General features: G+C 37.3%; 1 protein-coding gene across 2 annotated transcripts in view; it reads right to left on the reverse strand.

Moving 5' to 3' along the window:
• GABRB2 (gamma-aminobutyric acid type A receptor subunit beta2) overlaps positions 1-15,594 on the reverse strand; it is a 296,350-nt gene that overhangs the window by 147,605 nt on the left and 133,151 nt on the right. For both annotated transcript variants that reach the window (XM_049874268.1, XM_049874267.1), the window contains exon 5: positions 8,668-8,750. In XM_049874268.1, the coding sequence (XP_049730225.1) occupies positions 8,668-8,750 (83 nt within the window). The remainder of the gene's footprint in view (positions 1-8,667; positions 8,751-15,594) is intronic.

The raw sequence follows: 15,594 nt of genomic DNA on the forward strand, positions 1-15,594 counted from the left end.
TTAGTTAGGATCAAGTATAAAGTAAAGCTCAGCCAAGAGGAGACAATTTTTGCAGGATGACGGCATTGCTGGCACCTTTCCTGAGCCTAAAGGAAAACTCAGTAAACAAGTTTGTACTCCCACAACCCTCCCCCCATAAGATTTGCCACAGAGCCATTTGTATTACTCAGAGAGGACCTAAACTACCTTTTTCAACCTAAGGGGCAATTTCAAAGCAGGAGAAAAACTAGCATTAGAAACTTGAAAGAAGGTAGCCATCAAGCTTACAAAGGTAAATATACACAATGTGGGTTTCTGAGCAGAGCTGCATCAAACATTCCATGTCCGGATGGACTTAGGAGCTCATTTAGTCTTTAAGAAAATGCTTCACCTTCAAGAAGCTATAATGGGGAATCATTTCCTTGCAATTGCTGGTCACTATTCTTAGAGTTGCAAGCTGAGCGAGCATTGTGCCAACACATTCCTGTGCTTACTACCCAGTCAAAAAGGTGAGTGACTCTCAGGCTCTGGGTTCATTTAGTTACCAAGTTGGCTTGACCCAGGTGAGAAATGGAAGCAGTGGGTTCAACTTATCCAGGTTTTGCATAATGTTTATATTGATACAAGCATCTAATAGTGTATTATGTCCACTGCTAAAGATTTCTCCCCAATTTCTCTGTATCTAAAGTTCTAGATTCCAAAAGGTACCTGTCAATTCATATGGATGTCTTTATCAGTGCCAGGATGATATAGAATCTACCCACATCTACCCTCAAGCCAGCAGTTACTGTGGTACACATATATGCTTCATAAGCTGCTTCACTTTGCACTCTATCTCAGTCTAATGGTGTGTTGCAGGAAATAAACCAAGCAGGCAGATTTTCACTTATGAGAGTGGGAGGTAATAATTTGATACTATGAACTGTGTTTCTTTTTGGTTTGCCCACTTAGGAATAATAAAATTATGGTTTCCTTTGCAAATAAGAAAATAACAGCACTTCTTTAATTCTAATACACTTTAGGTGCCCACTCTAGTATTTTTGAAATCAAGATGTATCTAGCAACAGAGGATGAGTAGGATTTTATTATTCTTATTAATGTGATAATGACTCTTACAATTGCTGGGAGCTGTCCAGGTTCCTAGATTAGATATTAGACTGAAGAGAAAATTAGAAAAGAGCCCAAGATAGCCCTGGGCACTTCTACAAATGGAGAGAAAAAATAAACTGTCATTCCAGCAGTTCTTCTCAGGAGTGAAATAATCCAAAGTGTCTAAGCCCCAGATGAAAGTCTTGGTTACCTGTGAGGGCCTGCCATCTGGCATTCCTTATCCTGACCCATGCCCCTAGAGAGGGAAGCTGTCTGGTCAGCATGCTCAGTTCTCTCCCATCCTATGCTGAGAAGAAGCTGACTAGAAGAACAATCATGAAAATGTTAAGGAAAAACTCATGTCAGTTACTTGTTCTGATCAAACTAGTCTTTTTTAAATTAAAAACATGAATTGACTACCAAGGTCGGCAGACAGCTGACAAAAAACATCATTAAGAAAAAGAAGGGCCAAGATAAACATATATATCTGTAAAAATAGCATCTCAAAAGTAAACAGAAAGATAAAGAGAACTTGTAAAATAACTTAAATCAATAGCCTTAAAATTAAAAGGACGTTTCAGTCATAATAGAACAAACAGCTATGGAAAAATGAGTAACCAATGAATAAGGAAAAATCCTTAGAAATTGCAAGCATCATTGCCAAAATTAAATACTTAATAGTAATTTATTTAGAATAAAATAAATACTAGTAATCTGGGAGATAAAGTCTACCAATTTTAGTTTAGAGACATGGCAGATACTTGAAGGTCAAGAGCTATCTAATGGGAATTCCAAAAGGAGAATATAAAAGTATAGGAAGACAAAAACAAAGAAAAATGCAAGTAATGAAAAATAAGGTTTCTCTTTACTTGAAAACAAAAAACAATGCTTCAAATCAAAAGGGTTTGCTAGTTTTATTCTTCATATTAAATATTAAGAGGCACTGTATATACATCCAGGACATTGCTTCACTTTCTAAGGATGGAAGAACTGAAATTCTTAAAGTGCAGATACGCATCAAGGTCACAAATAATATCTGCATGTGATCTTAAATATACAGCCTGGCACTTACATACAGTCAAGAGGGACTAGTATTTGTTAAACCAAAATTTGGTTCCAACAAAGGATCTTCACACAGCAAGGATGGTAAGACAAATTCCCCACTTTGACAATATTAGATAAAATTCAAGAAGATATAAAAATAAGACAGTGATGTAAGTTAAATTAGTATGCCCTGACACCATGAAACTTCTGCAATGCTCTTTGCTTTTTCTCAATATTCATAACTTAAGCCTTACTGGATTTTCATAGAATATTTTTGTAATTCAAATTAATTCAAGAATTACCTAAAAGACTTGGAGGTTTCATTATTTATGATGAAGTATTGTGCCCCTCCTCCTGCACACACACACAGACCCATGTGCACACACACTTCCTTCTGTTGTGATGACTCTTAAAGGCTTGAGGAGATCAAAAGCCTCAGGAGATTTAGATTATTTAGAAAGAAAAAAATTGAGGTCTTAGCCCCATCCCTCACAGACACGTAAGTGTAGGATACAGTCTTGTACAGGAAATCTGAGAAAAGAAAAATAGCTAGCAAAATAACAACAGACTATCAGCAAAACACACACCATTCTACTTTAAATCTTGGCAGAGATGCGATTTTCATCTTCTCCTAAATAGCATTGCTCCCTGAGGTTCATGCATATGAGATCTGTGTCCTCACATAAACCAGTGCTTGCTTAATTGATCTTTAACTAAAGTCCTACATATTTTTTGCTGGTGCAAGTAACCATCAACCCTGACTACTTAGAATTCATCTAATCCCATCACTTGCCCAATACAAGAGTTCTGTTTTTACCCAGAAAATGCTTTTAAATCATATGGTAACCCATCTAATTTTTTCACCAGCTGTAACTGCTATAAACTTATCTTTTTAAACTTTTCTGTCAAAAATTACCTCTTGGCATCTTTTACCATTAGTCTAGGTTTGCCTCTAGGTCAGGCATAGTCTGCTGTCTTTTCTTAAGAGGATATTTCTGCAGTTACTTGAAAATCGCTGTTCTATTCAAACACTACCACTTCAACACTAAGTTTCACTTCCTCAAGGTAAATATCCCCTAGTTTCTTCTACCCGTTCTTCATATTCCACGGTTCATGTATTGTTCACATTTTGGTTACTCTAATTGCTCAATATCCCTCTTAAAATGCTGTGACTCTAAGCATAATATTCCAGTTGTAATTTGATAAAGATAATGATGATGCCATAATGATAACAGCAGCTACTTATGGAAAATTCAGTAGAAGCATTGCATTAAGATCTTTATCTTGATTACCTCGCTATCCATAAGGTGTCGCCATATTGTACAGATGAGAAACCAAAGCTTGAAGAAACTAAGTGACCTGTTTAGTTAGCTTGAGGAACCTGGAGCGGGGAGATATGCCAACATTCAAAGCCTGTCCTCTTATCCACTATACCACAATGGTACCAAGTCCTATTTGATCACTGTGTCCTCTGTTATAGATATTTTTGAGGCTACATAGTCTAAAGTGCCATCAGTCTTCACTTTGGACATGGAGGGAACACAATGAACCGTTATTTTCTCTAAGTTCTTAAAAATACTGTATGCATATATCTACTGAAATATTGGTCAGTACATAGTATGACTTCAAAATATATTAGCTCTCTGCCACTAAATTTGGATGCAATAACTCAAGCTGCTTAAATGTGTCAATATACATTGACCTCTTCAATAAGAATGATTTAGAATCAAATTGGTGAATACAGAAAAGAGAGCCTTTATTCCATCAACAACCCAACAGCAGGTTGTTATATAATATCCAAACTGAAATTCAGTAAGATGAGGACAAGCACATTTCTATTTTCTGCTTTTCTAAAACGTGGGGACTATCTCTAGGAAAATAGACCAACACACTCTTACACACTTATAGGACCTTTTGTCCTATAGACCATAGAGGCATCAGAAAGTCAGTAGGTGGCAATTGTCTTCATTGTCCAGTTTAAATGTTTACGAAGCTGTGTATATATTATCTTTATAAATGGACTATCTTTTCACTTCATCCAAGTACAGATGTCAAAGAGAGCTTAAATCTCCCTCTTTGGATTTTGAAGCTAGCTGTCAATCTTTTTCCTTCAGTAGAAGCAGAATAAACTAATTTGCATTTTATACTGTAGGCACAGCTGGCTGAGGTGTTTTGTGAGGAAGGAGACAGCATCACAGATAATGAGGCTGACTTGCAAGGTGAAACCAAGGGCCAAAATAAGATCTACCGAGTAGGAAAAGGGCAATGCTGTGTCATGGATCTCTCCTTGGCTGGATTTATTAGATAGGATTTATTAGATATCATAATTATGGAAAATCTCTGGCCCCATGGGATTTTTTTAAATATAATGATGATAATTAGTATACCAATAATTATTATCAATTATTGAAGTTGCTGCTTATTACATGTCTACCATGTACCCAGCAATCACTTTTCATTTCTGGATGGAACATACTAACTGGCCTCAGTGTATGATGAAATGTGTCCCTCATGCAAAGTGTGATTTGAACTTCATATAGCTATAAAAAGAGAGAAATATTTGAATTACCCTAACAGTCTTAAGTTATATTGAACAGGATCAGGTTTTCAAAACATGGCACTCTTAGAACAATCCATTGTTTCTTTACTAGAACTCTCTTCTTTCTACATAGCAATAACTTAAAAAAATTGTATATATAGGTTAGTACAAAATTTGTTGTTAATTACTGCTATTAGGGTGGTATTACCCCCCCCCCAAAAATAGGCAAGTGCTTCAGTGTCCTTTTCCCAACCTATACTGAAAGGTTGAGAGAAAGATATAGACAAGATATACATACATATACACACACATACATACACACACACACACTATATGGACCAAATATAATGAGTTCCCTTTGACCATGCAGACAACAGGAGCGTGTCGGTAAAAGGTAGAGAGGACTGGTTTTAAGCTAAAGAATTGGATACGTATTAGGAATGGAACTCTCCTCTCTATTTTGGCAATTAAGTTTCATGGCCTGCAGGGTAATAAATATCAGGGCCCATTTAGTTCTTCAAATCCCATTAATTCTACAGAACTTCTCCACCCCTCTAAATTTAAGAGACGTTATCGAGTAAGCATTGTTCATACTGACCTTCTAGCATCCTCAGAACTTTTTTTTCAAAGCTTGCTCTACATGTTCTTCCTTTAAGATCTTATAGAACTGAATATTTCATCTGGGCAATACTTTTCACCATTGCAATTTTACACTCATACATGGTTTTATTTCAATAATACCTTTCTCCTTCATCATAATAAATGGGGGCAGGAATATTGTTTACCTTTGCTCATTTGTATCACTAGAGCTAGCTTATTACAATGCCTGTAAATAACTGGTGCGCATTAAATGTTTAATGAGTGAAACACTGAAGGAAGGAAAGACGGAAGAGAGGAAAGGAGGGAAGGAGGAAGTGAGGAAAGGACGGAGGAACAATGAACCCATTCCTGATGTTCCCCCCCACCTCAACTGTCCAAACTCAAGTTATATTATTTATAATACGTTTATTCTTGATAAAAAAAAGTGACCAAGTATTAATGACTTAGCAATACCACTCTTAGGGTTATTGCATTTAAGAGAGCTGTTGAGAAAAAGAGATGGAGACAGAGATAGAGACAGAAAGAGAAAGAATGGGGATGAGGGAATACCTTCGGTTTGCTCAACAGAAAGGAATGGATGAATAAAGCTGGAAGGTCAGGCATCAACTGGGGAGCCAATTGTTTAAGAAATGGAACCTGTCTTAGTTATCTAGTGGTGCTATAACAAAAATACCACAAGTGGATGGCTTTAATAAGCAGAAATTTATTCTCACAGTCTAGGAGGCTAGAAGTCCAAATTCAGGGCACCAGCTGCCCGAGAAGGCTTTTTCTCTTTGTTCTTCCTGGGAGAGGTCCTTGGGATCAATTTTCCACTGGTCTAGGAGCTTCTCAGTACAAGGATCCCTTCCTCTCTGCTCATTTCCCTTTTTTATATCTCAAAATAGACTGAGTCAAGATACAACTTAATCCTATAGATTGTGTCCTGCCACATTAACATAACTGCGTTTAATCCTGCCTCATTAACATCACAGAGGTTAGGATTTACAACACATAGGATAATCATATGAAATCACATAATGGAGGATAATTACACAACACTGGGAATCATAGCCTAGCCAAGTTGACACACATTTTGGGGGGACACTATTCAATCCACAGCAGAACTCTAAACTCATTTGAACATGCTTAGTTAGTCAACTACTTTCTTATAATAAGAGGGCCTGAATACCATGCATATTTATAACAAGTTGCTGTCTGGTTAAATATGAATAAGCCTTGATTTCCCTCAAGGACAGGCTATTTTCTTGCTACTTGGCCTGGTGTGTCTTCCTGTTAATCTTCTCCCTCCAAAACTGGTGGCTTTACTAAGGTAAGTCAGCTATCCTGTACCACATCAGCACAGGCTGGCTGTGCTACTCATACTTGCATAATCCTGAGTGAATCACTTATCCTCCTTGAGTTGGCTTCCCTAGTTATAAAGATAGCAATGGCGATATCTACCCTGCTTCATTCAGTTCACATGAACTGAAATGAGATGTTCAAAAGCCCCTTCATAAAACTTAAATATTCTCAAAGCCTACGGAACTGTCATGCTACTTTACAAAAATATTCTTGTCAAAATTCTAACTCACAAAAAAAGACCAGACTTACTGGTCTGACAGAACTGGAGAATCCCCGAGAATATGGCTCCCGGACACCCTTTTAACTCAGTACTGATGTCACTCCTGAGGTTCACCCTTCAGCCAAAGATCAGACAGGCCCATAAAACAAAACAAGACTAAATGGGCACACCAGCTCAGGAGCAGGGGGACAAGAAGGCAGGAGGGGACAGGAAAGATGGTAACAGAGAACTCAAGGTTGAGAGGGGGAGAATGTTGACATGTCATGGCATTGGCAACCAATGTCACAAAACAATATATGTATGAATTGTTAAAAAAATTCATGTCAGAATTATAATTTAATAACATGAAAACTTTAGATGCTTCCTGTGTCCTCAGAGGCCAGTTTTTTAATTTTTTAAAATTTTTTTAAAATAAAAAGACCTTGTTTACATACCTGAGAGGACTGTTGAAGGACCAAATAAAAGAATGTCAGTGAAAGCACTCCATCCATGTGCAATTATGATTATTTGAAGTCTCAGGCAAATCTTACCATGACAAATGCTCTTAACTACACAAGTTCATCAACAGTACACAGCAACAATAAACTTTTTTTCTCAAAATGTCCTCACATCAACAATTTGAAACAACCAAAATATTTAAACTTTGAGGAACATTATTATACACTCTCACCTGTGTCATAAGCTAAGAAAATGTAGAGATATCCTAAAGATACTTATATAAAAATCATCATCAAAATTCTAGAAGCCAATTTCATGACACAGTTCTATAAGGCAAAGATTTAGTGTGAAAATAATGATGCTTGGAGATACAAAGTATGAAAAGGACAACATCAGGTTACTTAAAAATGCATGCCAATTCAATTTTCTCTAGAAATGAGCAAAAAAAATACGTCCAATCTGTCATAAATGCAGTATTTCTGCTCAGAACAGTGAAACAAAGTCATGTTGTTTGCGACAGCTAGACAGAGTCCCTCACACAGGCTAACGATGTCCTCATGGAATTCAAGTTACTCATTATCCAGAATGCTGGATATAAAATCATCAGCTGCCAGTTGTTTGGTGGGTTGAGGTATAAAAATATTGCAAGGAATTGACAAAGATAAGAGATTCAGAATTCTGTTCTGCCTCAAACTGTCTCCCTGTGTGACCTCTGAATCAACATTTTAGCCCTCCAAACAAGGCAGGTGACTGCATCATCAACAATGCAGCTGAAACCAAGACCTAGAAATGCGGTAACACTACAAGACAGTTTGGCACAGGAAACAGAATAAACACACAAGATTCACATACGCAAACCTAGCTCATCACATGGCCTTTAGGAAGGCATCTTAAAGAAACTTTCGACACTGAAAATAGTCCCTTGTTACAAACAAAAAAAATTATTCCACTAATCCACAGTCTAAGAATACCTTAACTAACCTGGAAGGTTACATTTATTTTGCAATTCCAAAGAGATAAAGAGGCAAAAATAACTAGACATCTTGTGGCACTTTACCACGTCCACCTATCTACATAAGTCTGTTGCAGATGTTTGTACCAATTCCATAGTTTAAACGGCTAGAGTATACCTTGGGTTTCCTTCTGGGTACTTAGCATCTTTCTGTTATTGCTAGATGATTTTCCTTCCCGAAACATCTGTCCCAGGGATTTAGGGAATGGTCTATGAGGGTGGTTTCATCACTGGGGGCAGATGCTTTGAGTGCCTCCTTCCACCAGATTTGTGTCCTAGCAGAACCTTTGCAGGACCTTTGGTCTGGACATGAACGACAGTGGGATGCTGTGCCTAAAGAGAATCTTAATGCAGAGCTCAGGACCAGACTGATCAGACATCAGCTAGATGCTCAGAAAGACTTACAGCTTTCAATTTCCAAGGTGCAGTTTTGTTCATCCAGTGGGTACCGTCTTAGGTCCATCATGCAGGCAGCTGTAGTTGTGATCCTAGAAGAGAAATAGCAATGAGATATACTATTAGCAAATCCATGGCTAGAGTTGGAAAAATTAAATCCAAGTATCCGATAGATCTGGGGACGTAGAAGACTGTGATTTAGCCCAAATTCTAATGAAAAGGATGATGCAACTTTGGATAGCCATTGTCCTTTATGAGTTTCATGCTGATTAGCAGCAGTAAGAGATTGGGCTAAATCAGTATTTCCCAAAGCCTGGACCATTAACTACTTGTACCAAAATCACCTGGGAATACTAGTTAACTAGATAGTTCCCACGCCTCAAGAATGTCTTGGGAAGCAGGAGGGTGGTCCAGGAAATCTTTATTTTAAAATCACCTCCAGTGTTTGAGAACCACTGACAGAGATACTCCTCTTCCTCTCACGTTTGCTTTCTTCTCCTCTCATATTTGCTTTCTCCTCCTCTCAAGACTCTAATATGTAATCTTCAATCAATCTTGGTTTTGATCCATCATTTTTGACCTTTCTATACATAGTATAGTACTTTGTTGTTGTTGGGTTTGTGTGCCCTTAAGTCGATCTTGACTCTAGTGACACCGTAGGATAGAGCTTTAATACAACACACGATCAGCCTTTCTTCTATCATTTGATTTGTTCTGTCTTGAGTAATCTGATATTCTCACGACCTGTTAGGGAGCCTTCTCCTACTGGTTGGCAGGTTTCATTTTGTTTTATTAAGAACACTTGGTATCTGCAGTGTTTTGTGAGGGAGAAACACATTTGTCCCTTTAGGTTGCCCTTATGTTTCTCTGTCATTATTTTTCACTAATCTATTTATGACCTACTAGAAGGAGCCAAAAAACATATACTCCTAAGTGATATACCAGTATATGTTTTTTTTTTTTTTTTACCAGTATATGTTTTGATGAATGAGGTGGCATAGGATCATGGAAAAGCACATGTTTTAGAACACAACAGACATAGTTATGAGTTTCCTCACTAATTGAGTGATTCTGGCCGAGATGATTAATGTCTCTTAACATTAGAATTTTTGTTTTTGTCTGTAAAATGAGAATATTAACAACAATAGCAATAATTACCTAACAGGGCTGCTGTAAGCATTTTTATAATAATTTATGCAAAGAATCTAAAAGAATATCTGGCACATAGTAAGCTCTTTAAAAAAATCACATTTTGCTGGAGGAAAGCAATTTGTTTAACAGTGTTTAATTTGATGAACTTTGGCTTACCCTACTATGACAGGCAGCGTACTGGGTCATGGAGGAGCCTAGACTCCTAGGCTGAGCCTATGAAATTTCTCAGTAACGTGTAAGAGTCCTAACCCTCAGTTTGTGGTGCACATTTCCTGCTGACACATATTCAAGGCAACCAACACCTGTGCGCTAGTGCTATGGACAACAAGAAAAAGAAATACCTTGAACATGTTATCAGGAGGAACCAGTCCATGGAGAAGGATATCATGCTTGGGAAAGTAAAGGGTCAGCAAAACAGAGGAAGACCCTTGATGAGATAGATTGGCACAGTGGCTACAACAATGGGCTCAAGTATAACAATGATTGTGAGGATGGCACAGAACTGAGCAGTGCTTCTTGCTATTGTACATAGGGTGGCTATGAGTTGGAACTGATTCTACGGCACCTAACATTACAATGACTGCAGGAGCAGTGAACTTCTACACGTGTTTGTACAATAAGGCAGAACAAAACTTTTTCTGCCCATCAGCAGTGCTCGTATTTACACCAGTGCTTTACTGTTTCTTCAATGCTTAGTATTCTTAACAAAATTAAAAAAATAATTTTAAATATTTTCTAGTCAGTGTTTACAAAGCGTTCATAAGTTTCTCCTATTGAACTAAAGTAAAAACTCTGGCGCCAAAAAAATCCATTTGGAAGCCTGATCTTTATGACCAGGACGGGTGACCTTGGGCAAGTCACCTAGAGTTTCTGACACTTAGTTGCCCCATGTTGAAAATTTGAATTAAAAATTTTCCAACCTAATTTGCTGTGAGAAAATAAAAGGAGGAAGTAATTCATAACTTATAAAACGCTCTGTAACTTTGACATATTTATTACTACCTGCTAATGAGTGGACTCAGTGATAACTCATATTGCCAGAGGCTATTTGCTAATTAGTATATGTGGGTGCTTGTATACATGAATAATGTAGAATACCCATACATTTATATTATAATCAAGGCAGAGATAAAAATGTTGGTGAAATAACTTTCCAATACATAAATATGCAAAAAATAATTACCTATGTGTGTATATGGAGCTCTATTTGACAGATGATAAAACAAAGTATAGACAGGTGTAACCAACCTGTATGTTCCCCAGGTGTTTTGTGAGATCAGAAACCATATCTGTTTTTCTTATGTTTATATCTCACGCATTTTGCCAGGTGCTTGACACATGTCAACAACCTGAGATTAAAATAGTAATAAATAAAACAAAGGGAAAAAAGTCCTGCCCATAAGTATTCTCAGCCTGAGCACTTGAAGCAATCCTCTGTATTAAGTGCCTGATTTAACTTATGTAAAAAATTCTCAAATTTGAAAGTCAAAATCATCCTTACAGAAGAAGTGTCCCTCAAGGAGTCTTATTCAGCAAATCCCAGGGGTAAGCATCTAAATCTTCTGTTCTCTAGGACTTTTTGATTTATACCAGGGTGAAGTTTCTACAGAATAAGCCAATACAACAAACATACTTAATGGGCTTTTCAGGAACATGCCTTTCTTTGACTCCTGATGAACATCCTCAATGGGCCTTAAATTACTCAACATCACTACTAGAATTCTTTAAAATGGGGTTAGTAACCCATTTGGTAGGTACCCTAATTAAGGGTTAAGGCCATTGTGAAATATATGGAGACAGCTCTATCCTCAATCAAAGAAAAAAGTCAGTGATGCCTTCAGAATGTACTCTATTTAAAAGAGGAAATGTGTGTTCTCTGGGGCTGAAAGCTACTACATGATGAAGGCCACCTTTGGGAAATGCCAATATTCTGACTGGGCTAAGAGATCTTTGGATAAACTTATTTCTTAGACACTGGCCACGGTCATACAGAAATGACTTGGCTCATAAAATACTGACACAGAGCGAGAAAACCAAATAAGCAACACAGCCTAAAACAGTCACTAAAAAAAAAAAAGGCATCTACAAAATCAAGAAATACAACATCTAAGCAGGTATTTTGTACCAAAGTCATAACAAATATTTTATAGTGCCATTACCTGAGATTTGATGATCTTACCATATCATTCCATGTTTGGATGTGACCAAAGATAGTTATTAAAACACAATAGATGCCTTTTCTTTTCAGCCGATATGAAATACATCAGAATCATAATCAACGTAACAAACCTTGGACCCTTCAGCAGACTGTTTAAGAGAGGTTTCGAAGCTAGAATATGTGCCAAACATGTGCTTACACATTTGAGAAACTTGTTAAGAGTTTCAATCAGATATTATAAGAAAATGACTTTGGACTCCAACTTTGTTTGATTTCTATATCTAGATAATCATCTAATTATCCACAAAGAAAAAAAACGTCTTTTTCCATACTTTTGTTAAAAAAAATCAAAGTTTTATCCCAACCACATCACAATAAGGTTTTAATTTCCTCAAAATGTACATTTACTTAAAAATACAACTTATCCTAACATCAAAGGATTAAGGAATCTTATATCATTACTAGATTTCAATATATCAATATATATTTTTGCTGGCTCTGAAATAACCTACCTAAAAAACTTTAGCAAGAGGAAATATCAAACGGCTAACTTAAGCATTAGAATGTGAACTGAAATTATCAGAAGTTCTAAAGAGATCAACTGAATCTTTTCCTCAAAAGTAATTTTAAATTTTTTTGTTTTCATATTTCCAAGAAGACTTAATGTTACTTGTGTTTTGCAGCCATTCCAGTTGGGACACAAAATTAATTTCTTGCTTAAATCCCTCTTGTAATATGTTATCCCTCTTTATAGATTTGTTAGAACAGTTGTGCAGAAATTGGGTGACTTTGGTTCTGGCATTCTCACGAATAATAAACATACCTAATATTAACTGATCACTTACCAAGTTTAAGACTTCATCTAATATTCCTGAAATATATTCCATCCTTTAATTTGTAGACTACTATTATTCCCATTTTATAGATGAGAAAATTGAGGCACAGAAAGGTAGAGTGATTTTGCCCAAGGTCACAGTGAATGGTGGAGCTGGAATTTGAATGCAGGAAGCTTAGCTCCAGATTCCACATACTCCACCGGTATACTAACTGACTAGTTAGTTGACCTTGATAAAGTCCTTCAGCATCTTTGGAGGACTGGCCAAATTCTTATATCTCAAATGAACTTGGAACGTCTATAACCCTATGAAACTACATGTTCTGTGACCCCGGATGTTTTATAATTTTGTTTTACCCACAAATTCAAATGCCGTATTTTACAGCTGTTCATTCTGTTTTAGTCAATTATGTAGATTAGGCCACCCAAGACAAGCAAATACAGGCCTCTCGCCAAGGAGTCCCACTTAATATCCTCCCTGATCGAAAGTGTCCTCAGCATTTTTTCACCAGCCTGTGCTCTTGATTTAACTCCGAAGAGGTCTTCTGCTTAATTTAAAATCTCAGAGACGCATGTGGGCTATCCAGTAACCTATCACGTATAATTGTTTTAAAAAGCTCTTTAGAAGTCCTCATAAAGAGTCACATGCACTACTACACTCAACTTTGTAATCACCAAAAAAAGTAAGATTGCTAGCAATCATGTTCCCATTGGATAAATCGTGCATTTCAGATTAGAGCTATTTGAATTCTTCTGCAGCTGTTTGGCCTTCTATGACTTTTTGATTTTCTAAAATTCTATCCTCCTCAAATTTATCATGACCATTAAAGGGCTACAAATGCAGATACAATTATGAAAGACCATTCCATAAATAACATGGATGTGGAAGCTAAACAGCAGTATATAACACAACTTCATTTTGTGATGATATAAATCTTACTCAGTCAAAGTATTAACAGATAGGGGCATATCAGTCTAAACTTTTATTATTCTATATAAAACAAAAACCAAACCCAGTGCCATCGAGTCGATTCCGACTTATAGCGACCCTATATGACAGAGTAGAACTGCCCCATAGAGTTTCCAAGGAGTGCCTGGCGGATTCGAACTGCTGACACTTTGGTTAGCAGCCGTAGCGCTTAACCACTACGCCACCAGGGTTTCCTTATTATTCTATATTCTATTCTAATGACTACATATTATTCTATAGTCAGTCCTTATTTGCCATGATTCCCCATATTACATTCCTGATGGTCTCATCTACAAATCCTTTGCTTATCCCAGGAATGAGAATATTTTCACTTTTCTCCAAATTATGCATTAAAAGAAGTCTAAGTGCCCTGAGAAAATGCAATCATTCTCTTCTTTGATCCACAACCTGACAACCTAAACCTGACTTCAGATCACCGTAAGAGATTTAATTGAACCAAAGCCCCCTACAAACTGTAAAGAATTATAGCTGTGACTCTCAGATTATTACGATGGTGGTTATTTTTTGCACAATTTAAAAGTGTTACAATATGCCACATACTTTTTTATTCCAGTCACTAAAACATATCTAAAATATTCTATTTTGACTAAGGACACATCAGGGAGTCATACCATCTTGGAACTGAAAAAGTTGATGAGTTTATTTATTATAACACTTATTATTTATTTTAACAACAACAAAAAGTGGCTCACAGACATTGATTTAGAGCTAGCCAGTGGCAGACTGAGGTTACAACTTCAGCTGGGTCTATTTTCATTTCTTCCAAATCCCTTCCAAGTATTTTGTTAAAACAGAAACCACAGATGCTGATATATTCCTTTGCTCCTTCAGCTCTGAGCTCCTCTTTTAACCACTAAGCTCTGTGTCCTTAGAGGCTGGACTGTTTGTACTTCAAGAACTGACTCCTTGGTCCACTTCAGGTTGGATTTGGCCAATGGGGAAAAGAGCAGGAGTTTGGAGGAAGAAAAGAGAGTGAAATCATGGGGACTGTGGCTCACAGGCTTTTTCCCTGCAGGAAACCACATCCTCTCTGGCATGGATTGAATCATGCCCCCTCCCCCCAAAATATATGCATCAATTTGTCTAGGCTATGATTCCTAGTATTGTGTGATTGTCTACCACTTTGTCATCAGATATGATTTTCCTATCTGCTGTAAATCCTGCCTCTATGATGTTAATGGGGGTGGGGGACAGATAGGCAGCAGTTATGTTAATGAGGCAGGACTCAATCTATAAGATTGGATTGTGTTTTGAGTGAATTTCTTTGCTATATAAAAGAGAGAAGCGAGCAGAAAGACAGGGGGACCACATACTACCAAGAAAGCAGAGCTGGGAGCAGAGCGTGTCCTTTGGATTCAGGGTTCCTGCTTGGAGGAGCTCTAGACCAGGGGAAGATTGATGAAAGGGCCTTCCTCCAGAGCTGACAGAGAAAGAAAGACTTCCCCTGGAGCTGACACCCTGAATTTGGACTTCTAGCCTACTTTATTATGAGGAAAATAAATTTCCCTTTGCTAAAGCCATCCACTCGTGGTATTTCTGTTATAGCAGCACTAGATAACTAAGACACTCTCTGTGTCCAGGTTCCCCTAATATCTCCTCCCCTTTGGAAACTACAGGGTGGCTCTGAGTTGGAATCAACTCTACTTGGCAACTAGTTACTTGGTTTTGGAGACTAGATAAAGCTGATGGAAACCTGCAGATCCTATCTCTGGGAGGGAGGGGGCGCTGTATTCTCTCCTTGTAAATAAGCCCTTTGATAACACTCTCCTCCAATTATCCTGTTTCAGTATGCCATCTGTT

The sequence above is a fragment of the Elephas maximus genome, chromosome 2 (genome assembly GCF_024166365.1).
Source record: "Elephas maximus indicus isolate mEleMax1 chromosome 2, mEleMax1 primary haplotype, whole genome shotgun sequence".
Classification (NCBI taxonomy): Eukaryota; Metazoa; Chordata; class Mammalia; order Proboscidea; family Elephantidae; genus Elephas; species Elephas maximus.